The sequence below is a fragment of the Neolamprologus multifasciatus genome, chromosome 9, assembly GCF_963576455.1.
Source record: "Neolamprologus multifasciatus chromosome 9, fNeoMul1.2, whole genome shotgun sequence".
NCBI lineage: Eukaryota > Metazoa > Chordata > Actinopteri > Cichliformes > Cichlidae > Neolamprologus > Neolamprologus multifasciatus.
The window spans coordinates 424,534-447,322 of record NC_140447.1 but is presented as its reverse complement, the minus strand read 5'-3'; the positions used below and the strand labels follow the sequence as shown (position 1 = coordinate 447,322).

Genomic DNA, 22,789 nt, shown 5'->3' with positions numbered 1-22,789 from the left:
AAAAACCCTCCAAAAATAGCCACTTATTCTGTAACAGTAGAAGAGTCATTCTCTAAAACATACAATATAGTCTGGAATTTGTTTTTTTTATTATTAACCTTTATTTAACCAGGAAAATCCCATTGAGATTAAAAACCTCTTTTTCAAGGGAGACCTGGCCAAGATAGGCAGCAGCAGGTGTCTCACAGTTACAGAAATTACTCAAACACAGGCAGCAACAACACACATGCAACAATAAGTGAAAGAATACAAATAAAAAAAAATAAAATTCAATAAAATTCAAATAAAAATAAATAAATAAATAAATAAACAAATAAATAAATCAGTTAAAATGACAATCAATCTAATTGAAACAGTTGCATGTTATGGACTTGGCCTCAAGGATTCGTAGTTTAGATTTAAAAGCACTTAATGAAATAAATTCAGTCATTTTCCTTCTGCAGTTCGTTCCAAGCCGAGGGTGCTAAATGGACAAAAGCTCTTTTACCAAGTTCAGTTTGGGCAAATGGAACAGAAAGCAACAAGTAACCATGCGGACGAAGAGAATACCGACCAGCATGTTTCATTACAAGCAGGGAACATAGATAAGAAGGCAGCAACCCAAGTATCGCCTTATATATAAAACTGTACAAATGAGAGTTCCTCCGACTTACCAAAGCAGGCCATCCTACCTGAGAGTATAACTCACAGTGGTGAGTCTGACATTTACGGTTAGTGATGAACCTCAGAGAAGCACGATACACAGAATCAACCATTCGAAGACACTGAGCAGAAGCATTAATTGTCGCTCTTTGTCTTTGTGAACAAAGAGCGACAATAGCACCGTGCAGATGGTAGTAGTTTAAAGGAAGAGGCAAGTGGATGCCTCACATCACTCACAATGTTAATTGCCTTGCTCCACACACAGTGCTAATGCAAATCCCAACAACTTCCTGGCTAGTGTTACTGCCTTTCTAATTGGTGTGTTCTGTGCCACAGAAGTCTTTCCAAAGCAACAAATAATACAGAAGCCAACACATTTTCAATAAATGTACAATGTGTAGCATTTTAGAATCCATCTTGAAAAATAAAAGTTACACAAAAAACATATTATTTGTTGTGTTTTGCTGCCCAAGAAAATAAAAAAGATGTCTTTTTTCACAGAATGATCAAAACATTTCATGACCAGCGATGTGAGTTCAACTGGGCTGAAGTCTTTTGGCCTGAAGGTCTAGCTGACATTGCTTGCCAGATATTTTATGAAAATCTAAAAACCAACACGATCGTGCGCTCATGTCTTCAACCCAGCTGTGTTGGTGGCATAACAAAATGTAACAAATCACATTTTTTGTAACCTAGAATCCATGTATAGCTGCATGTATGTAAGGACCTGAGAAGATTGTGATGGATAAAAAAAGTGTCTCAGCCTCTCAGCCACCAGACACAATGCCAAATAAAAAAGAGAGCAGATAGATTTTGTACGTAAAATATTGTCTCATGTCTCTTCATGTGAAAATATGACTTTGAATGCAATGCAGTATCAAAATGTTTCTTACATGGTACTTCTCTGTAGGTAGCATTGAAGCCTCGCCTCTGCACCGAGCCATCAGTGACAAAGTGAACAGTCAAAAAGTTTCCACTTGATATGAAGGAAGCAGGGACAGAAGTTCCACAAAATGTCCCAACCAAAGGGAAGTTCATGTTGTCACCATCATAAACCTGAGAGAGATACAGATACAAATATTAATACAAGCTTGGCGGAAATACCAGATAGTAGCAAGTTCATTTGGTCATAGTAGGGGGTCATATGATTGTTGGGTTTTTCTCTGTATCTATGAAGCGCCTTGAGGCGACTTTTGTTGTGATTTGGCGCTATAGAAATAAAATTGAATTGAATTGAATTGAAATTGAATTGAAGTAGTAGGGTCAGTGTATGTGGCCACAAGTGGAGTCAATTGAGCCACTTGTGGCCAGATGTACTAACACACTGTGCCAGTGTAAACTGGGTTTTAGTATAAAAATAGTACTGTTGATATTTGAACTTGAAAATTTTCAATGAATTAAATATCTGCCCTCAGTATACTTACTCTGACATAGTCATAGCGGCAGGTAGTGGAAGTCTCAAGTTCAAAGGAGTCAAAGGTCAGATTGACTGCCTTGTTGACAGGCATCTCAATGGTCCACAGGCAGTTCATCCGTGGTTCATAGACACCATCTAGATTTGGATCTGGTGAACCAAACATGCCCATGGGCATGGAAAGGTATCCACCACATCCCTGTGCTGGACCTGCAAGTAATTTAAGCATGTCCACTTGTTTATTCTGGATAAAACAGCAACAATAGAACTTGTCCAAAGTCTGGAAAGTTCAAACTAGTAATGTAAAAATAGATAATACTGCCTAGATAGTACTTGTAACAGTTGCTGCTGGGTACCCAGTCAGAATTCAAGACAGACTAATGTTATTGTTTTAGTTATCACCAGCAAAATGCATACAGTAATTGTACCTTAAATCAATGCTCAGAAAGCACAAAAAACACCAACAACACACAATGCAAATCAAGAAAATGCTCAAGTTTACAAGTACATAAAATCTAAACATTCACTGTCCCTTTTCACTCAGTTGCACCGAAGTCAAATATTCAGTCTTTAAGAGAAGGTTGTTTACAAAAATCGTCAGTGTTTGAGAATGAAGAGTCATTATCAGCCAATTTTCATTCAAATTTACTCAGTGATCACTTACTTCAAGGGGATCTTTGGAAACTAGCCTGGACTGCTATTTAGGTGTTACCTCACATTTCAAGCAGGGTGAACAGCTGAGCTGATGATCTGTGGATTTCTGGGTATGTTGTGTGGTGGGTGAAAGTCTGTCTCTTAGTGAGAGAATCCTCTTTCCTACTGTCACCATTCTTTGACCCAAGGTGGGTTTGGTCCATGGATGGATACAACTGATGTCAAATTTTGGCTCCATGAACTAAAGCCTTAGGAAAACTGAGACTAGGCTTCCCTTTTTCCCTGCTTTCAGCTGTGGAAAATCCACTGCAGCCTCAGATTTGTTTTTATTTGACAGGTGTGACCTAATGTAGTGGGCGACGACACAATCAGATGCTTGGTGGATGAATCCCTAGCTTCTCCAGACTAGGGTTAATGTCTTCTGTTGGGCAAGAGACTGAACCCTCACGTGGCCCTGATGCATCCATCGTGAATATGTATGTGAATATTAGGGAAAGCTTAGCATACAGTGTTGTATGAATCTGTGTGTGACTGAGTGAATGAGACTTGTAGCAGGAAGCACTTTGATTGCTCAACCCGAGTACAAGGGTACTTTATAGTAAGTACTAGAGCTGGGCGATAGAACGATAACGATGTGTATTGCAAAATAACTTATTCTCAATAGAAAAATTAAACTATTGCGATAGACCTCACCGCTCTTGTCCTCTTAAAAAAAAAAAAGAAGAACAGCCAATCCAAATTAAGTAGCGCAGAGCCAAACCAATCACAGCCGCAGCGTCACGTCACGTGACTTGTTACGTGCAGCACAAGTGCCAAGCCGCACATGTGTATTTGTTTGGGAAGCAGCCAGCCGCCGTGCCGCCCGGGTAATGGAGGAAATGAGTGTGGCAACTAGAGAAAAATCAACCGAGCGTGACCGAAGGTTACCGAAGAGAAAACAGATGATGGTTCCAATGACGGAGAGATTGTTGACCGGAAGAGCCACAGAAGTTCTGTAGTGTGAAGATATTTCGGCTATTTCAAGTCTGACAAAAGCAGAGTAACGCCACTGTAAATTGTGCCGAAAGCAAGTCTGGAAATACAATAAAGCGGTGCATGCTCAGTCTCTGACTGGAAGCGCTAATTCGTCATTCGGCTTTTGTCAGACTAAAGTAACTGTTAAACTGTTTGAAAAGCTCAGCTATACAACAAGAAGAGATTGAGAATTTCCTTTTAGTTCTCAGTTTATTTGATGTTGACAAAAGTTAGTCAATTATGTCTGTTCTTCTGTAAAACAAACTAAGATTTATTTTTAGAATTAATATTTTGTTTCTAAGTGGAATTGACAATTTAGTCTGTTTTGTTTGTTCTATTTTGAAACTTAAACGCTTTAGCGGCTGCCTTTTGTGTAGTTTGCAATATTTGCCTTTATTTATCTGAAAAAGTCTCATGTTTCTTAAGTACATCTGCCCTGTTGAACTTATTATGGGAAATAAATATACTGTATAAAATAAAAACAAGCTGCTGATTATTTCACATTTTACTTGTGAGCAACGGCACATTTAAATCTTACAAATATAGTTATTTGGCTTATATCGTGATATATATCGTTATCGCCTGAAATGAAAAAAACATATTGTGATATGAAAAAATCTTATATCGCCCAGCTCTAGTAAGTACCAGTCCTTTTACCATCTTGAAGTGCAGTCTTGTACCCCAAAGTTGGGGTTCCTATCAGCTCCAGCCATTTTTCCTTTACTTCACTTTTTAAATGAGTCTTTCTATCCACACACTCAGCTGAACAATTTTTTTCTGAATAAGCTCTAGAGACTGAATGTCCCAGGAGATCATCAGTTGTGTGGTGCAAGTGCATAGTTTTATGAATAAGTGGCGTTCACTTGTTCTTAAAATTAAAAAAAAAAATACAGTCATTACCACCTACCGAGCGTTTGACTGTAAGTAGCTCTCCAACCAATCCCACTCACTGAGTTATCTGTTCTGAAGACAATGAATAGCTGATTTGTGGAGGAACGGAGATTGGGTGGGAGCACTGTGCCACAGAATTTCCCCAGCAAGGGTGACAGAGTGTCCGGTCCGTCATAAACGGCCACAGAGTCAAACTGACAGGAAGAAGATGCCTCCAGATGAAAGGTGTTAAACCTGCGGAAAAGAAACATTTCTTAAAGCCCAGAGTACAAGAGCACCAGTTTGTCCGGTTATCAGATGAAACCAGCTCAACTCCTACGTATCCAAGGCTTTGCTTGTTCCCACTGTTGTGTGAAGGAAGTTCCACAGAAATATGTGGGAAAAAATGTTTAGAGTTGTTCTAGTTTTAAGACAACGCACTGATGTCGTGTAATTTTTTAAGTAATCTTTTTAAAAAGTCAAAGCTAACTGAAAAACAAGATTTGGTTCTGTTTATAAAACAATAAAATACTTTGTGAACAATATCAGGTCATTTGTGAAGTACTGCAGTCAGGTTAGAGCAGCCAGTGAAGTCGGTGTAGTCTTACTTAAGATCTACTACTCTGTTTGCTTGGACCCGTATGTGGTAGGTACAGTTGATGTTGTGGTGATAGTTGGTCATGGACAGCCCCGGACTGCTCACTGTACCCGCGGTGCTGTTAAAGAAACCACCACATGCTGTACATGCACACAAACACACACAATCACAACTTTAGATGTATGCATCTACTCCTCACACCACACCCTTTATAATAAATACACCTAATGCCAAATATAATGAAAATACAAAAAAGAAACAAACCAAAATAAAATCGGTCATTTAGTTTTTTCCCTTAAAGCATTACATTGACATTGATTAATATGTATTTTACAAATTATCCTCCTTAGAGTAAAGAAGATAAATGCTAAAAAAGAGAAGTAGAAGGGATTGAAAAAGTTTGACATAGTAACTAAATGGAAAAGTGGTTCATTACATAATTATAATAATTTAATTAAAAATACTGGACTTTATTCCAATTCATAAAATGTTCTTTGCCTTCCCATTCTTCGATTTTGTTTAAAACAAATGGTGATGGCTCATTAGGGTAAAACAATAATTTGACTTTGAATTGCTTACGAATAGCTGTGTATTCTGCCATGAAGCCAGTGTCTGTAATCACAGAGTCAGAGTAGAAATGGAGCAACATGGGGCCAAAGGTGGAGAAGCTCCCTGGAATGGTGTTACCACACAAAGTAGCAATAGGAATGCCACTTGTAGCAAGACTGTAGATCTTCAGGCCATCGTACAGACAGGTAGAATGTGCTGGACAACAGAGAGAGGGGGGAAATATTCAACAAACTACTGAATCTTATTAGATATTTTGCATGCAAATGTGTTAATTGTAACTAGGGACGGGTATCGGTATCGGTTCTGACATAAACAGTAGTAACCAGACCGAAAAGCAGCGCACATTTCGGTGCTTTATTTCGGTGCTTTTTTCCTCCTGAGATGTCATACACTTTGGATTCTAGCCAATCATTTTACCTTTCCAAGGGCAGTATGCAGGCCCAGGTACGTACGTTCTTTTAGAGCAGAGCTACAGATTAAAATGCCCAAGGCGAAGCGGTCAAAAGTCTGGCTGTACTTCACAGCAAAAGATGCAAACTCAGCAGCTGCAACAAGTGCTTTAAGCTGATACTGTGATACTGTCAAAGGAGGTAACACCTCAAATCTGATGAAACACCTGGCGACGCATAGCGGTTTTTTTTTTAAAGCCGACTACCTACTGCGGGTGTGGTGCCTGTTATCGGACCCGGAGTTATCAACATCCCCCAAAATCCCGAAGAGGAGAGTCCTGGCCCCTAGCCCTGCCAGTGCAGCAGAAATGATGATGATGATGATGCAGCAGCAGCCGTTCTTCTCTGCGTGAGTAGCTTAATGTCGTTCGTGTGTAATTTACGTTGAGTAGGCTAACCATGTTATTACATTAATAATTAATCCAGCAAAGAGTGATACCATATATGCCCTATAGCTGCAGAAAAGGCTAACATTGTTATCTTTTTACAAAAAAAACCCCCACAACAAAACAGCTGAACATGAGAGGTTTTTGGACAAAGTTTGTGTTCTCCATCCTTTAAGCACCGGCACCATTTCAAAAGTACCGGTTTGGCACTGGTATCGGATAAAACCTAAACGATACCCATCAGAACTCTTGGCTGGAAGCAGCTTAATCAATGGAAAAAACACAAACTTTGTCCAAAAACCTCTCATGTTTAACTGTTTTCCACTTTTTCTTTGGTCATTTTAGCCTTTTTGTCCAGGGTGAAGGGAGTATCTGCCATCAAACAAGAAGACAGCTGCATGTAGCTATGATGATGTTTGCTAGTTCACCTTACATGCATTAATGTAATAACGTGGTTAGCCTACTCAACGTAAATTACACACAAACAACATTAAGCTACTCACGCAGAGAAGAACGGCTGCTGCTGCATCATCATCCTCATCATTTCTGCTACACTGGCAGGGCTAGGGGCCAGGACTCTCCTCTTCGGGTTCTTGGGGGATGTTGCTAACTCCGGGTCTGATAACAGGCAACCCACCCATAGTAGGTAGTCGGCGTTAAAAAAACCCGCTATGCGTCGCCAGGTGTTTCATCAGATTCGAGGTGTTACCTCCTTTGCACAGTATCACCTTAAAGCACTTGTTGCAGGCTGCTGAGTTTGCCATAATGGCACCGGATACCGGCGGTAGATATCCCTAATTGTAACACTTACCTTCAACTTGAAATGTCTGAAAGGTGAGGATGACCACAGTCTTTTCTCCAGCATCTATGGTGTAGTTGCAGTTGGCTCTGGATGGGTAGTTTGCTGGATAATTTGGTGAAACCACACGGCCACTGTCAGCTGTAAAGTTTGCACCGCATCCTAATGAAAAGAGCACAACAGACTTTCTTTGCATGCTGATAGAATGACCATGTCACTGCAAAAAAGATCTGCCAACCAACAAGTTAAAAAAGTAACTTTTAAAAACTGAAAAAAAAAAAAAGCTTTTTCATCCCTAATATGACATATTGGGGGAAAAAGAGTGGCCTCCAGAAGACGTTTTTAAAGGGCTACAACCCTCCCAGTCTGAGAGATTGGGGTAAAAGATGACCAAGTACCCAATAGTAACTGTAAGTGTCTCTGAGTTTCTGCTTTTCTTGTGGAGAGAGAAGAACCTTCCAAAAAGACAACAATTTCTGCAGCACTCCCCCAATCAGGCCTTTATGGTAGAGTGGCAAGGTGGTAAATGGTAAATGGACTGGTTCTTATATAGCGCTTTTCTACTCTGTCCGAGCACTCAAAGCGCTTTATACAGCTAATTCATTCACCCAATCACACCCATTCACACAAGCACTTCTAAGTTTAAGTGCTGAGTATCTAACATTCGTACACATTCACACTCCGATGGATGCATCGGAGAGCAACATGGGGTTAGTATCTTGCCCAAGGATATTTGGCATGCAGACTGGAGCAGCCGGGGATCGAACCACCGACCTTCTGGTTAGTGGCTGATCCGCTCTTCCACCTGAGCTACAGCCACCCCAGGTGGAAGCCACTTCTCAGTAAAAGGCACATGAAGGACTCTCAGACCATGAGAAGCTCCCTGGGGCAATGAAACAAAGACTCAAGTGTTTGGCCTGAATGTCAAACATCATGTCTGAAGGTAACCAAGAACGCCGCATCATCTGGCCAAAACCATCCCTACAGTGACGAATGGTGGTGGCAGAGTCATACCATGGGATGTTTTTCAGAAGCAAGAAACAAGAGAGAAAGATGAATGAAACAAAGTACAAAGACATCGTTGGTGAATGGTGTGGTAAGCCCCTAGCATCACACTCAAAAAGAACTTGAAGCGGTAAATAAAGGGAAAGGAGCTTTAGCAAAGTATTTTGCAAAGGCTGTGAACATGTACATGTTATATTTTTGTTTTGTTGTTGTTGTCAATTTTGAAGTGAAAAATTAATTTATTTTGGAATTTTGGAATAAGGCTATAACATGACACAATTGTTCCTCTTTATCTTATGTTCAAGAAGCTGCGAATGTAACACTGAGTAAAATACAAAAACTGTTTACAGTCTGCAAAACTGTAGAATCTGAGTATGAGAATCAAGTTTCTCAAATGTTCATGCAACTCCTACCACTTTCTTGTAAGACAACAATGAATGGCAGCTACTTGTCAGAGGAACAGACCTTGAAGAAATTACAGGGAGAATGAATGTAACCCAATAGAGCAAAATACTTTTACTTTGGAAAGTACTCTGAGACTGTGGCTTCAGGACAAGTCTCTGACTTCTTCTGACCAACGAAATCCCACAAAGTATGTGCATAGAGTGCAAAACATAATAACAAACATAAAACAATAGATGTGTGTAAAGCTTCTTGAGCAGTCATCCCCAAAGTTGGGTCACTGTTCTAAAGGCTTAACTGAGAATCTGCAACGGCTTCCAAAATGGGCAAACATGGAATTACTGGGTCTTCCCATGGAAGTTTCCAGAGATAAAATTGCATTTACATAGCAATAGTAACATTTCTCTACCTTCATATTAGAAAAGATTAATTCTAAACTTATTTAGAAGAGGAAAATTCACCAAAGTGTGTGATATAATAGCCATTACAGCAAAGCTTTAACATGAAATTGTACTGGCCATCTGGTTCTTACTGGTGTTGAAGGAGGCTGAGAAACCTTTGCCAGGGGCTCCAGTGGACTGGAATCGGCTCGTGATGATGTTATTTGGAGCAACTATGGACCCTGGAGCCACAGAGCCACAGCCTGTAGACAGCAGAGCCTCACTAATTTGACGGTGACCTGACCACACCTGCAGAAACATGCACAGCTTTAATCAGGTCCTGTTATGATACCATTCTGCAGCCACTTTTATTTGAAAACAAAAAGGTTATTGGGAAAAAAAAAATCAAAGCTAATGTTCTAATTTCTGCAAAGGTCAGAAAGCAAATATACTTGATTAAAAAAGGAGGAGAAAGAAGCTAAAAAATGTTTTGTTTTTTAAAACATACTACTAATTTGCTGCAGGATGACTTACAAAATAATGTTGGGTCTACACATAACTGCAGATATAGCCTATAGAGCCTATTTTCATTAAATGACTGTATTCCATGCATTTTCTTGGCAACCGGTTAAACAAGAATAATGCATTCAGTGATTTATCCTTTGGCCACTCAAAGTCTTAGACAGAGATTTGATGATTTTAACCTTCTTTTTGTAATTCAACTAATTCATAGTAATGTTGTCTAATGATTTTAAATATGTAAGTATGACACATAAGCCAAAAATAAATGAAAATGAATAGGCATTGTAGTTAGCTCTGTTAGCTCAAAGTAAGATGGATCGGAGTTTGCCTCCACCACCTGGGCAGGGCCTTTCTGTGTGGAGTTTGCATGTTATCCCCACGTCTGTGTGGGACCTCTCCAGGCAGTCTGGATTCCTCTTTCAGGCCAAAGACATTCAGTTAGTGGGGTTAGATTAATTGGTGATTCTAAATTGCTAAAGCATTGCATATTTCCAGATACAAAGTGTTATAGAATAAATGGAGACAAAACAGATTACGTCTTCTGGATATTAAGATTTTGTTATTTATTGTATAGTTTTCGTTTATTGAGGTTTTCTTATTATTTTTGCACTGATGATAGTAGAATAAGAGACAAAACTAAAGGAACAGTCAAGTAATAATAATAATTTAAACAAAAAAACTAAAAACAAACAAAAACACAACCTGCCCCCCTTCCAAACTCTTACTGTAGCGCTGCAGACTTTTGATGCCCTTGTTGACACAACCCATAAGGGACTTGTGTCTGATATGGAAGTAATAATAATAATGCATATAATAATAATATTTTTATTTATATTATTACCTCTACGAAGGACACATTACTCAGTGGCACCACAGTGTCCTAGTTTACATATTCGCCTAATACATGAAAGACACAAATCCCTTTTAGGAATTCAACCTAAAAGGATTAAAAATCTGCCAAAACAAAAATACAAAGATGAATATTTTTGATGTGAATATGAAGAAGAAGATTCAATAGCAATTTGATTACCCCTGCCCTAAATTAAAGCTTAATTTAAAATGAAAAAAAGGGGAAAAAATCTACTGCAAGGTGCAAGTGCTTATACCTTGATATAGCTGCTCTCACAGGTCCCGCCGCTGTCTGGAATTTCAAAATCACTGCTGAAGCTCATCTCAAGGTGATTTCCCTCATGGGCAATGATTTTCCAGGTACACTCCACATTGGCTGGGAAGTTCTGGGGATAGTTTGGAGACTTGATTGTTCCTGCATCAGCATGGATCACCCCTCCACATCCTGGCAGTAAAAAAAATATGTGAGTACACGAGCACAAAGTGTATGTAAGACATTAAATAACTCAGAGGTCGTCCCATAGCTCTTCCGCTTATGAATAACCATACACTGAATACTCAGGAAAATATCTGTACACAAGTCTAAAAACCAATACTGAACAGTTATGACCTTCTGACATGTTGGATATAAAAAAATAATCTAACTCAGTGTTCAAAGTGACAGCATCATACTGTATCATATTGTATTTAATCCCACATATTGAACTATGTCTTAGTTTAGCTTCACTGAATTTAACTCAGATGTGAGATCCTGATAATACAATTGGAGTAAACATGGAATAGGCAACTGCGATGTATTAAGAATATGAATAAAATGTTTAATTAGGCAGTGTAGACCCACCTGAAGAATCAGAAGACCAGGAGGCCAAAAATCCTCCTCTGGACACACTATGATCAGCCAGGAAAACTATAGCCATTTTGTTGGATCCTGACTGGATGGTTCCTGGGGAGGTGGTACCACAGTACTGACCAATAATGGGAGAACCTGGGGATCCTCCATTGAAGATAGTGAGAGAATCCCAGCCACATGTGCTGTGGGACTCCAGGTTAAAGTAGGTGAAGGTTAGCTGCAGCATGGAAGAGAAATGGATATCAAGAAATTTGAAAAGTATAAGAGGCTCCTAGGTATCGTTAAACACCTCAGTCTGCACACGAAAACAGTAATCTCTACCTTGGCAGCTAAAATAAACAACAAATCAGCTGTACATTTCAGTAGTGCTATCTAGAAGTGGCTAGCTTGAAACTGAAATCAGCTGAAATCAGTAAAACACAAGTGACTGCTTGGTGAGGACTGCAAGAGATCCATGCACTAGAATACAAGTTTGCTTTCGAAACTGGATTCTGCTCGGGAGTCAGTGTCATCTTTAACAATTTGTAGTGCAGAGAGAAACAAAGAGCTGCAATGTGACAGGTCACTTTCAATGCAGTGAAGCCACAAACTTCAGTTAATCGTGTTGCACCGAGTTAGCACTTCATCTTGGACAATAAATTAACGTCTTGTACAATCTTAACTTAAATACCTCATAGTACTGTATCACCCCGGTAGATTTGGGAGACAGACACCCTCTCTGCTTTTAAGATTACACTTAAACTTTCCTTGTTGATAAAGCATATAGTTAGGGCTGGATCAGTTGAGTTTTGCTACAATAGACTTAGGTTGCTGGGACTTCCCATGATGCACTGAGCGCTTCTCTTTCTCTCACCCCTTCTCACTCAGCATGTATTTGTACACCTCTCTGCATTAAATATGATTATTAATCAATCTCTGGCTCTCTTTCACTGCATGTTTTTCTCCTGTCTTACGCCCCTCCCTGAGCCTGGTTCTGCTGGAGGTTTCTTCCTGTTAAAAGGGAGTTTTTTCTTTCCACTGTCGCCAAAGTGCTTGCTCATAGGGGGTCATATGATTGTTGGGTTTTTCTCTGTATCTATTATTGTAGGGTCTACCTTACAATATAAAGCGCCTTGAGGCGACTGTTGCTGTGATTTGGCGCTGTATAAATAACATTCAACTGAACTGAATTAAAGACTTCAGTATCACAAACTACAGCCATGTTACTATAAGCATCCACCACGGGCTATAAGTGCTCGCTTATAGGGGGCATTCAATTGTACACTGTAGTCCACATAATTGTAGCAAGCCATTGTGCACACTTACTGTAATAGTGTGGCCCTCTGGAGCCTCAAGCAGCCAAGCACAGCGACTGGGGCTTGGATAGAGGTTAGGGTAACCAGGACTGGCTAACACCCCACCGTCACCTGTCTGCCAGCCTCCACATTCTAAGAGAAAAAAGAGAGAATGATGCATCAAAGGACAATGTTCATCTGCTACTTGATTGCTACATTAGCTAAATACTAGTCTCGAATTCAAAGAAATTTAGAAAGAAAATTAGTGTGAGTCGTACCGGAAAACGAGTACTTAGCCTTGAAACCCAAGTCTCCGTTGGAGTTGTCTGTCTGGAAATGGACCCAGAGTTCTGGGGTAAAGACCACAATAGGAAGTGCAAGAGCTGTCTGGCCACAAAACTTGCCCAGCAGCTCTCCATTTGAGTCACCTGCAAAAGGTGAGACATTAGATTAGAAAGGACTAGACTAGATTTCATTTACTTTTTCTTCCACTCTTGAACACACAACACAGATACATTGAGTTTTTAGTTTGTTTGTTTTTTATCTGCTACAATAATAATAATAATAATAATAATAATAATAATAATAATATCATAATGCAAAGATTTATTTTGAAATCATAATGAATCCTGGAAACTCACAGCTGCATAATTTATTCACAAAAGAAACAAAAACTTTACTTTTGAGGTGGTGCCGGCAATTTTGCCTGGCCTAATCTATTTCAAATGGCAGTAATGGTTAATTAAAAAATACATAAATAAAAATGCTCTCTTACTAAATTCTATTCGTGTTACAACCAACTAGCTGTCTGCTAAGGCTTGAATCATTTCTTATAGCAGTTTGCCAAATTGACTCTTTTAATAACGGCAGCACAGTGGTGTGGTGGTTAGCGCTGTTAGCACCTCACAGCTAGAAAGTAGCGAGTTCTACTCCACCGTCTGACCAGAGCCTTTCTGTGTGGAGCTTGCATGTTCTCCCTACATTTGCATGGGTTTTCTCCGTGTACTCTGGCTTCCTCCCACAGTTTGAAGACATGCAATTAATGGGGTTAAGTGTGAATAATTGTCTGTCTCTATGTGCTAGCCCTATGTCAGACAGGTCCGAGGTGTACCCTGCTTCACGCCCTATGGTAGCTTATAATAAGCTCAAGCCTCCAAGCTTATGTAATTAAAATAAAAATGCAGCTATAGACTTCATTGCACACATAATTTATACGTCATATTGGTCTGGTATCCTACTTAGGACTTACCTAAGCGGAACTGGAGATAGTCTGCTTCACAGGTTTGATGGTTCTCCAGGTGCAAGTCTTCTATCAACACCACAATAGAGGAGTTGATGTGCCGTGGGTTCTGAATCAGCCACTCACAGTTGAGGTTGTTGCTGTAGTTGGACACCAGGTAGCCAGGAGAAGTGAAGTTGCCACCATCAGGGTTATTCAGGATACCGCCACATTCTAGCAAAACACAGATTAAAATAGCAGCACTTCATTAAAACACAATGAAGTGTAGGTGGTTGAGACTATATCGAGTAACTGACTGACCTGTTACTGATTGGAAATGATACCTATTAATAATTATTAGTAATTAATACTAAGGTACAGACAGGACAGGCAATTGGACTCTTCAGCAATTACAAAAACATCATCCTCCAATAAGGAATAATCTTGTATGACTTTCAGCTTTCTTTGGGTTCCAAAAGTCTTTTTTGTGGTTAAAGAGGTGTGGTTACCTGCTCGTTCCTTTTATCTTTCCCGGCCTATCCACTTGCAGCTCATTACTCACCAGCTGACATACATAACACCTCCTTCCTCACTCTCATTGCAAGTCATTTGACTAGCTAAGATCTACAGTCGCTCAGGCTTCCTAATAGTAGATTATGCTTCTTGCATTTTTCAGTTGGGCCTCTTATTCTCTCTGTTCAGATCCACCGCATGTGCACATGCTCCCTGGATTTACCTGCTGGATCAAAACAGCCTGTCCTGAGATCAGATACAAACTGTGCTTTGTGTGGAAACCGAGCTAGCTAGCATTAACAAATAGATCTGCTTCAGTTATCATAGAGTTTTCTGTTACTAACCACCTTGCCCAACATGTGTGACGTAGATAAGAAGATGGAATCCAGTTTATTTTCAGAAATATCTTCACAGGAGAGCCATTGCAAACATGTATCCATAGTAATGATACAATAGAGTATGAAGTCAAAGGAGCTTACAAAGAACGAGAACTTCTGGTTACGACCTTAACCAGAAGTTGCTACTTCTTTAAGACATTTCACCTCTCATCCGAGAAGCTTCTTCAGTTCTAAGGTCAAATGGTGGAGAGTCCCAGATATAAACCTGGTGGGAGTTTCCCCCCACAGAGGGACAAAAGGACCCCCTGATGATCCTCTAATCGCCTGAGCCAAGGTGTGAAACTGGGTGTGGGTCCCAATCAGCCAGAGTTTCAGGTGAGCTCTTTGTGAAACCTGGCCCCACCTTATCATGCGAATTCCTGAGGTCAGATGGCCCAGTGGGCGTTAAGGCGTCTGGGAAGGGATCTCAAAACTGGATTATAGATGGCAGAGAGTTGGTGTCGTAAACCACCGCCTCTGTTCAAAGATGGTCGCTCACAGTGGACATAGATGCTTCTTTCACTCCTCTTTCAAACCATCTGTCCTCTCTGTCCAAAATGTGAACATTGGTATCCTCAAAAGAGTGACCTTTGACCTTTAGATGCAGATGGACAGCTGAGTCTTGTCCTGTGGAGGTGGCTCTTCTGTGTTGTGCCATGCGCTTGTGAAGTGGCTGTTTGGTCTCTCCGATGTAGAGGTCTGGGCATTCCTCGCTGCACTGTACAGCAAACACCACATTGTTAAGTCTGTGTTTTGGAGTTTTGTCTTTCGGGTGAACCAGTTTTTGTCTGAGTGTGTTGCTGGGTCTGAAGTACACCAGGATGTCATGCTTGGAGAAAACCCTCCTGAGTTTCTCTGATACACCGGCTACATAGGGGATGACAATGTTGTTGCGTCTGTCCTTCTTATCCTCCCTCGCTGGTGTCTGATCTTCTTTTCTGTGCCTCTTTGCTGACTTTAAGAACGCCCATTTAGGATAGCCGCACGTTTTGAGTGCTTCCTTTACATGTGTGTGTTCCTTCTTTTTCCTTCCGGCTTAGAGGGAACATGTTCTGCTCGGTGGTGTAGGGTATGAAATGAGTATGAAATGTTTCAAATATTTTAATCCACATAACACTGACAGGGAAGATTTTTCTGCAGACTAATTAATTCTTGTTTTGAGAAATTAAGTAGAATTTGCTAAAAAATAAAATAAAATACAGTTTTTGTGTAGCGATGTCTTTTCATAGTGATTCATTGCTTCATTTGGTAAAGGAATGTTTTAAAACAACCCTCTGCCAGGCAGCATTATCAGCTAATAGAAAGTCATGTTTGGCACTATCTTCTGATATAAATTAAATTGGACCATTTGAAAGAAGACGTGTTAACACCTGTCATCATATTCTCTACCTACCACTTTATACTGGTCAGAGCACAAGCCATTGGGGGATCTAAAAATTGCTACACCAAGACCTCTGATTTAGACAATACAACATGAAACTGCAGCAGAATACTTTTTGATAACAGAATGATGTTTCTGATATCTTACATCCCTGCATTAATAATACTAAATCATGTATAAGTGTGGTTTCCTGCATTAACATGTTTAAGAAACTGCCATGGATAAAAATGCATGGCTATTATGATTAAAGCAACGTGAATTATATTTTTCTGTAGATAATATTTTAGTTTTGCACGCAGGAGAATCTAACCTGCAGGTTCATCAGAGGAATACGTAGCCAAGAATCCACCACTGGACACTGACGCATCAGTGCGGAACACAACAGCCATGGTGTTGCCAGAGGACCGCACCTGAGTACCAGCCGGTACTGTACCACAGAACCGTTGTAGGTGAGGGGCATCGACTGCCAAGCCGTTTATTACCTGGAGGACAGATTTATGCTTGATATGCAATTTTTCTTGTATGCTCATCAAAAAGGTAATAAACTATATTTCAGTATTTTCAATTTCACAAAAAAAATTACACAAATAAACTTTTGTGCAAATTTTGATTTTTTAATTTCATTTTTCAAGGGTTCTAGATGCTATCAGAGATTCGACAGCATGTAATGAATTAATTTGATTTGTGGTTCGAGTCAAGTGAAAGGGATGATGACTACTGGCAGAAAGGGACTCACATCAACATAGTCAAATACGCAGTATGTATCAGAACCTTCCAGTCTCAGGTCATTGATGGTGAGGGTAACCCTGCGGCCTGGTGACACTACCAGCTCCCAGCGACACACTCGGCTGTGTGGATACAAGTTGGGGTAATTGGGAGAGGAGATAGTTCCTGAGGGAGCATTCAGTTCACCTCCACATTCTGTGGGAAAAGACAAAAAGAGAGATTCAGCATAACAAATAATGTTGTAAATTAATTTCATGTATTTCTGTAAGCCAAAAACTAAATTAGGCATTTAACCCGATCTGTCTGTTCATCTCTCTGTCTGTTCATCTCCACAAACCATCATTGCCACTGAGTGGCTTAATTTGTTTTTTGTCTCCTTTTGTTGTTTGGAAACAAAATCAAAAGGCACTATAATGAGGCAGATAATCAACCAGCCTGTATCTCCTGTTATCCAGTTTTTCTTTTTGCATTTGTTCGAAGTCGCAATTTCCAGGTTCCCTTTATGTCACTGTTTGTAGGTCAAGGTGTTTTATCTCCATCTTCATGTGAATCACTTTGTTATTTGGTTTATTATGAAAAAAATGCTGTTTTCTTAAATGACTGACACTTTACAAATAAGATAAATTAAACATTGCAGTGATTATTATCATCAGTATATTATTATATAATACACTGAACTTTATTACTTGAGAACAGAAACAGAAATGTAAGAAAAGAACTGTCAGATCTGATGAACAGGATCTAAAGCTTGGACTTTAGCATCTCTGTGTGATAAAAACATTTGTATTTATTCTTCTTTTACAGGTCATTTAAAAAATAGAATACAAACAGCTTATTAACATGTTTTGTGTTTTCTCCATAATATTGTAACATACAGTGTAATAGTTTGTTAATATGCAGGACTATATCTGGCTTATTTATGACCTTTTGCTGACTGAAGAGCTGTCAAATACACAAATATGAAAGTATGAGAGCAAGTTCTAATAATGTTGACAACATTTTCTATCAAATGCTTTAATATACATATGTCAATTTTTTATTGTACAATTTGGTTCTCATCCATGCAGTCATTCAAAATGAAAAGGAAAAAAACTGAACCTAATGAAACAACAGTTACCCACAAAAACAGGTCTCTATGATAATTATGACTATCGTGGTGATATTACTCAAAGATTTACTTCATGTGTAAATATGATGTACCATCCAGCAACTATTCCTCGTACTTTTCAAAGTGTACCCACCTTCAACACTTGCTTCAAAGAACAGACGGAAGCCAGCTGCATTTTCACTGGTGTCACTGACAAACCGGACATAAGCAAAACTGTCAGACGTCTCCATGGGAGCAGGAAGGTTATTGCCACAATGTCGGCCCAGTAGGCGGCCTAAACAAACATAAGAAAGGATGCAGGAATATCTTGATCACCCCACTGTCTCAACATGAAACATAGACACATGTGTTGTGTGTAATTTACTGTCCTAAGTTCAAAACTGTTGGGACTATTGGGACAGAATGCAATTATTTGCAAATCTTATGAACAATCACAACAGAACATTTAAAACACATCGAATATTTTAACTGACAAAAATCTACCATTTAAGAAAAACATTAGCTAATTTTAAACTGAGAGCAAAACTTCTCAAACGAATTGAGATGGGGCCATGTTTACCATTATGTAAGATCCCCTCTCCCTTTAAAAGGTTGCTGTGCTTTTGGAAGAGGACTGCTATCCCATTTTACTGTCTTACACTGCAAAGCTGTTGTAACAGATTCAGTATGCATTATGCACGTTAGCATTGTCTTGCTGAAATCTGCAAGGCCTTCCCTGAAAAAAGCATCATTTGGATGGGAGCCTATACCATTCTACTTTTTCCTATTATATACCTTTTAGCATAGATGGCGCATTTCCAGATGTACAATCTGCCAATTCCATAGGTACTACTGTATCCCTTTACTATCAGAAATGTGGGGTTTGAACTGAGCACTGACAACAAGCCAGGTGGTCCTTCTTTTTGTCCAGAGGATCCATAGTCCATGTTTCCCAAAAAACCCATCAAACTTTAATTTGCATAATCCTAGAACAGTTTTACACTTTTCCTCAGTCCATCAGCATTGGCCCAGAGAAAACTGTGAGCAAGCACTTTGGCGACAGTGGGAAGGAAAAACTCCCTTTTAACAGCAGAAGCTCAAAGTAAAACAAACAACCATAAAAAGAACAAAACTCACAACAAAAAGCTAGGGGGGGGGGTCAAAATTTTGTTGCGTTGCGTCAGTCTAATTGCGTAGGTCCTAGTTTGAAGAGGCAGACTGTATATAAGTTTAGGTGCAGCAATCGCAAAGGCCCAGTCTACTCTGTGTTTCAGTCAGAAGCAACGTATCAGCAGACCTAAGAGTTCTATTTGGAGTATTTTTAGTTAAAAGATCAGAGTGGTATGAAAGAGCTAATCCATTTAGAGACTTAAAAACAAGCTCTAAAGTCTTATAATCAATTCTATAACGTACAGGAACCCAGTGTAAACGAGCCAAGACTGGGGCCTGTCAAAAGTCAGGTCTCGGCCTTCTGAACAAGCTGAAGATGAAAGAGCAGAGCCTGACTGATTCCAAAATAAAGACTATTAATCAAGCCTGTATGAAGTAAATGCAAGAATCACTTTCTCAAAGTCAGCAGATAACAAAATACTTTTAGTGTTTGCAACGGCCCTGAGCTTTTACAACAGAAGTTATTTGTTTCTCAAATGAAAAACTGCCATTGAAGTACCATGCTAGTACTTTTCATAAAATAATATATATATTTTACTGGAACAAACACCTTAGTTCAAACATTTGATATGGTTTTATTTTCCAAGGGTTTATGGAGGTTTTTAAATTATATATATATATATATATATATTAGGGGTGCAACGATACACAAAATTCACGGTTCGGTTCGGTTCGATACTTTGGTGTCACGGTTCGATATTTTTTCGATACAAAAAAATGTTCATGCCTTTTTATTAATTTGTCATTTATTAAATTTTCACAGCACATTCTGCACCACATCTCTGTGCGTTCATCATTTGTTTGAAGCCAGCTCACCTCCTGCAACCACTTGTCCGAGAATACGTGCTTCTTTTGTGGTTTGGACTCCTTTGACATTTCTTTGGAGGTGGAGGAACACCAAAGTAACTCCTTAAAGGAGCTTCTTCGACATCTTTAAGAGTTCTAAACAAATGTCTGTCCTCCTCCAGAAAATCTTATGTATGCAAACAGGCGTTGCAACTTCTTATCTTGTGCGCGTTTTTTATTTTGACAGCGAATACGCACCTGCGGACCACTTATGTGCAGACCTGGTTATTTAGCTCGTCATATTGCAGCCACAGAAATTATTTTGTCCATGAAACCATAAAGCTGCACTTTCTTTTTGCCTTATAGTCTGATTTGTCATAAAGTTTCCGTTTTGTGGTAAGCTTTTCTTTGGCTGTCATTTCTTCACCCTGACCTGTCTTATTTGGCTCAGCAGAACTAAAATATGTATCCTGCTGCTTTTACACACGCACTCACTTAACGCGCGGAGAATGAGCGATCAACCTCTCACATGTTTAAGCTTGCTGCGGGAGATTTCACTTGTCATGTTTGCATAGTAAGCTAACGATTGATAAGATGATGTCAGAGGAATTGGTGCGCAAATTATCATCACTCACCGATCAGTGCTGTCGCTCTCTATACACAGTTCGCGCGATTGCAAAGTGAAAGCAAAAAACAAGCGCAAATTCAAATGCGATTTCAATATGTCACATATTAACAGTGGCTCACCGATGCCAATGACATAATTACCCAGCTACATTTCCGAAAGAATGCAAAAGCATTGACATATATTTTTCCTTCCTACGATAGGCCAACGGGCAGGGCAGGGCAGCCCGACTGGAAAAATCGCTAGCCCCGGGACGTCGGGCTAGCGATTTTGCGAGCCCTGTATCTGATTGAGGAATCACTCATCTTTGGAAAAGAGAGTTTATTACAGAGGAATGGCTCTTTCCAAAATAAAAGCTATAATATACGCTTCTTCTGGGCTATATTCTCAGCAGCATATTAAACATATCAGGTCCCCATAAGGAGAATCATGTGCTAACCGCTGACTCCGGTAAAGTTTGTAGCATGCCTGCTTGTTGTTTTTCTCTGCTTCCACTTGTCTTTGCACTAGGATGATGTCGGCGTAAATGTGCAGTCATATTCGTTGTGTTCCCACTAGTGCTGTCAGCGTTAATCTGAAATGAGGTTAACGCCACAACACGGCAAATCTCCGTTAACGAGCTACCGCGGATTGCCCCGTGTGTGGGGCTGGACAGCCAACACGTTCTAACTGCGCTAACACACTAGTTCCCACCCATGTAATTGAGCATTGCGTGGCACATCCAACATACTGTTTTACTTTAGTCCATGACACGCTTACCTTCAGGGTCATACATCACATGAAAACCAAAATAGTTCCAAACGCCACATCTGAATGAGGGTGGGGGAGGTTCAATTTGCCATGTTGCAAGGAGAGCTTAACTTCTGTCTCGCTAGCTTGCCCTGCGCTCAGTGAATCTGTGTTCGACTACTCTGCCTAGGCTGCACTGTCAAGCGCAGATCCACTGAGCGCTCAACACAGACAGCACCGTCAGAAGGAAAGTTGATAAAATAAATTAAAAATGTTGTATTGTTCGATACATATGCGTACCGAACCGAAAGCACTGTATCGAACGGTTCAATATCGATACGAGTATCGTTGCACCCCTAATATATATATATATATATATATATATATATATAGGGGTTTGGTTTTTTACACAGCATCCCAACGTTTTCATAATTTGGGTTATAAATTTAAATCAGATAAATACATTTACTTAAAAAAAGGAACTAAGACGGAAGTCCAGTTTTAGAAAGTTGCGGACAGAAAAGATTTCAACACAATAGACATTGTGATGGTGTAGAGAATGTATCTTGTTTTTTTTTTATTACTTATGTTTTTACCTGAGGCGTTGTACTCTCTGATCTCCACATAGTCAGCAGAGCATCCATCAGTATTCTGCAAGCTGAAATTCCCATAACTAAGAGTGAGGTAGTGTCCTGTGGGTCCCTCCAGGTACCACTCACAACTGGAGCTATCAGGATAGTTGGAGCCTGGGAAGCCTGGGCTGTAGATCACACCCCTCTGACCTATGTAGGTACCTCCACATGTTGCTGTGAGGAATTTGAGTTACAGAATCAGAACAGAGCTTTGAAATAAGTCATTGTGGTTTTCTATCACCACTCTGCTACATAGTCAAAACCTCAAAGGTTACATCTCTTTAATCAATGTTTTAATGTGAATTCCAAATGGCATACAGTATTTTAAGACATAAACAAACAGCTAGGTCCAGTAATGCTTTGATACTGGCACAATTTCCCATAACTTTCAGTCTGTATGCCACAAGAATGTAGAATGAAGGCACCTTACAACCAGACAGAGATAAAGACAATTTTATTGCTAGTTGATCAAAAAATTGCCACGCCACTCTTATGATGAAACCATCAGCTTTCTGGTCTAGACATTAATGAGAGAAGAACAGACACAGTCATGAGTTTCAGACTGCATGACCATGATATTCTTTACCTATGGAGTATTTTGCTTTGAATCCTTGGTGCGTGACGCTGGTGTCAGTACGAAACCTAAGCCACATGGAGGAACCTGTCGAATGTTGAGTAGATGGTCGGGTGTTGCCACAAAGACGGGAAATGATGTTATTGTTGGATGTTGAACCATCACGCAGCTCCAAGTAGTCGTACATACAGCTGTTGAATAAATGGACAAAAACATGTTGTAAGCCCTGAAACTTGGGGCACGAATAAACGTGAAAGTGTTTTCAACTCTTCTAAGTGAGTTTCTAGATACA

The 22,789-nt window shown here is 39.7% G+C and overlaps 1 protein-coding gene across 1 annotated transcript in view; it reads right to left on the bottom strand.

Moving 5' to 3' along the window:
- cubn (cubilin (intrinsic factor-cobalamin receptor)) overlaps nucleotides 1–22,789 on the bottom strand; it is an 82,441-nt gene that overhangs the window by 5,848 nt on the left and 53,804 nt on the right. The window contains exons 45-61 of the mRNA XM_085172218.1: nucleotides 22,510–22,688; nucleotides 21,888–22,097; nucleotides 18,136–18,276; nucleotides 16,905–17,089; nucleotides 16,479–16,650; nucleotides 13,928–14,131; nucleotides 12,957–13,106; nucleotides 12,710–12,831; nucleotides 11,396–11,621; nucleotides 10,812–10,999; nucleotides 9,336–9,492; nucleotides 7,409–7,558; nucleotides 5,772–5,957; nucleotides 5,203–5,332; nucleotides 4,632–4,849; nucleotides 2,067–2,266; nucleotides 1,536–1,698 (exon numbers count right to left, since the gene is read on the bottom strand). Coding sequence (XP_085028344.1) covers nucleotides 1,536–1,698; nucleotides 2,067–2,266; nucleotides 4,632–4,849; nucleotides 5,203–5,332; nucleotides 5,772–5,957; nucleotides 7,409–7,558; nucleotides 9,336–9,492; nucleotides 10,812–10,999; nucleotides 11,396–11,621; nucleotides 12,710–12,831; nucleotides 12,957–13,106; nucleotides 13,928–14,131; nucleotides 16,479–16,650; nucleotides 16,905–17,089; nucleotides 18,136–18,276; nucleotides 21,888–22,097; nucleotides 22,510–22,688 — 2,981 coding nt within the window. The remainder of the gene's footprint in view (nucleotides 1–1,535; nucleotides 1,699–2,066; nucleotides 2,267–4,631; nucleotides 4,850–5,202; nucleotides 5,333–5,771; nucleotides 5,958–7,408; nucleotides 7,559–9,335; nucleotides 9,493–10,811; nucleotides 11,000–11,395; nucleotides 11,622–12,709; nucleotides 12,832–12,956; nucleotides 13,107–13,927; nucleotides 14,132–16,478; nucleotides 16,651–16,904; nucleotides 17,090–18,135; nucleotides 18,277–21,887; nucleotides 22,098–22,509; nucleotides 22,689–22,789) is intronic.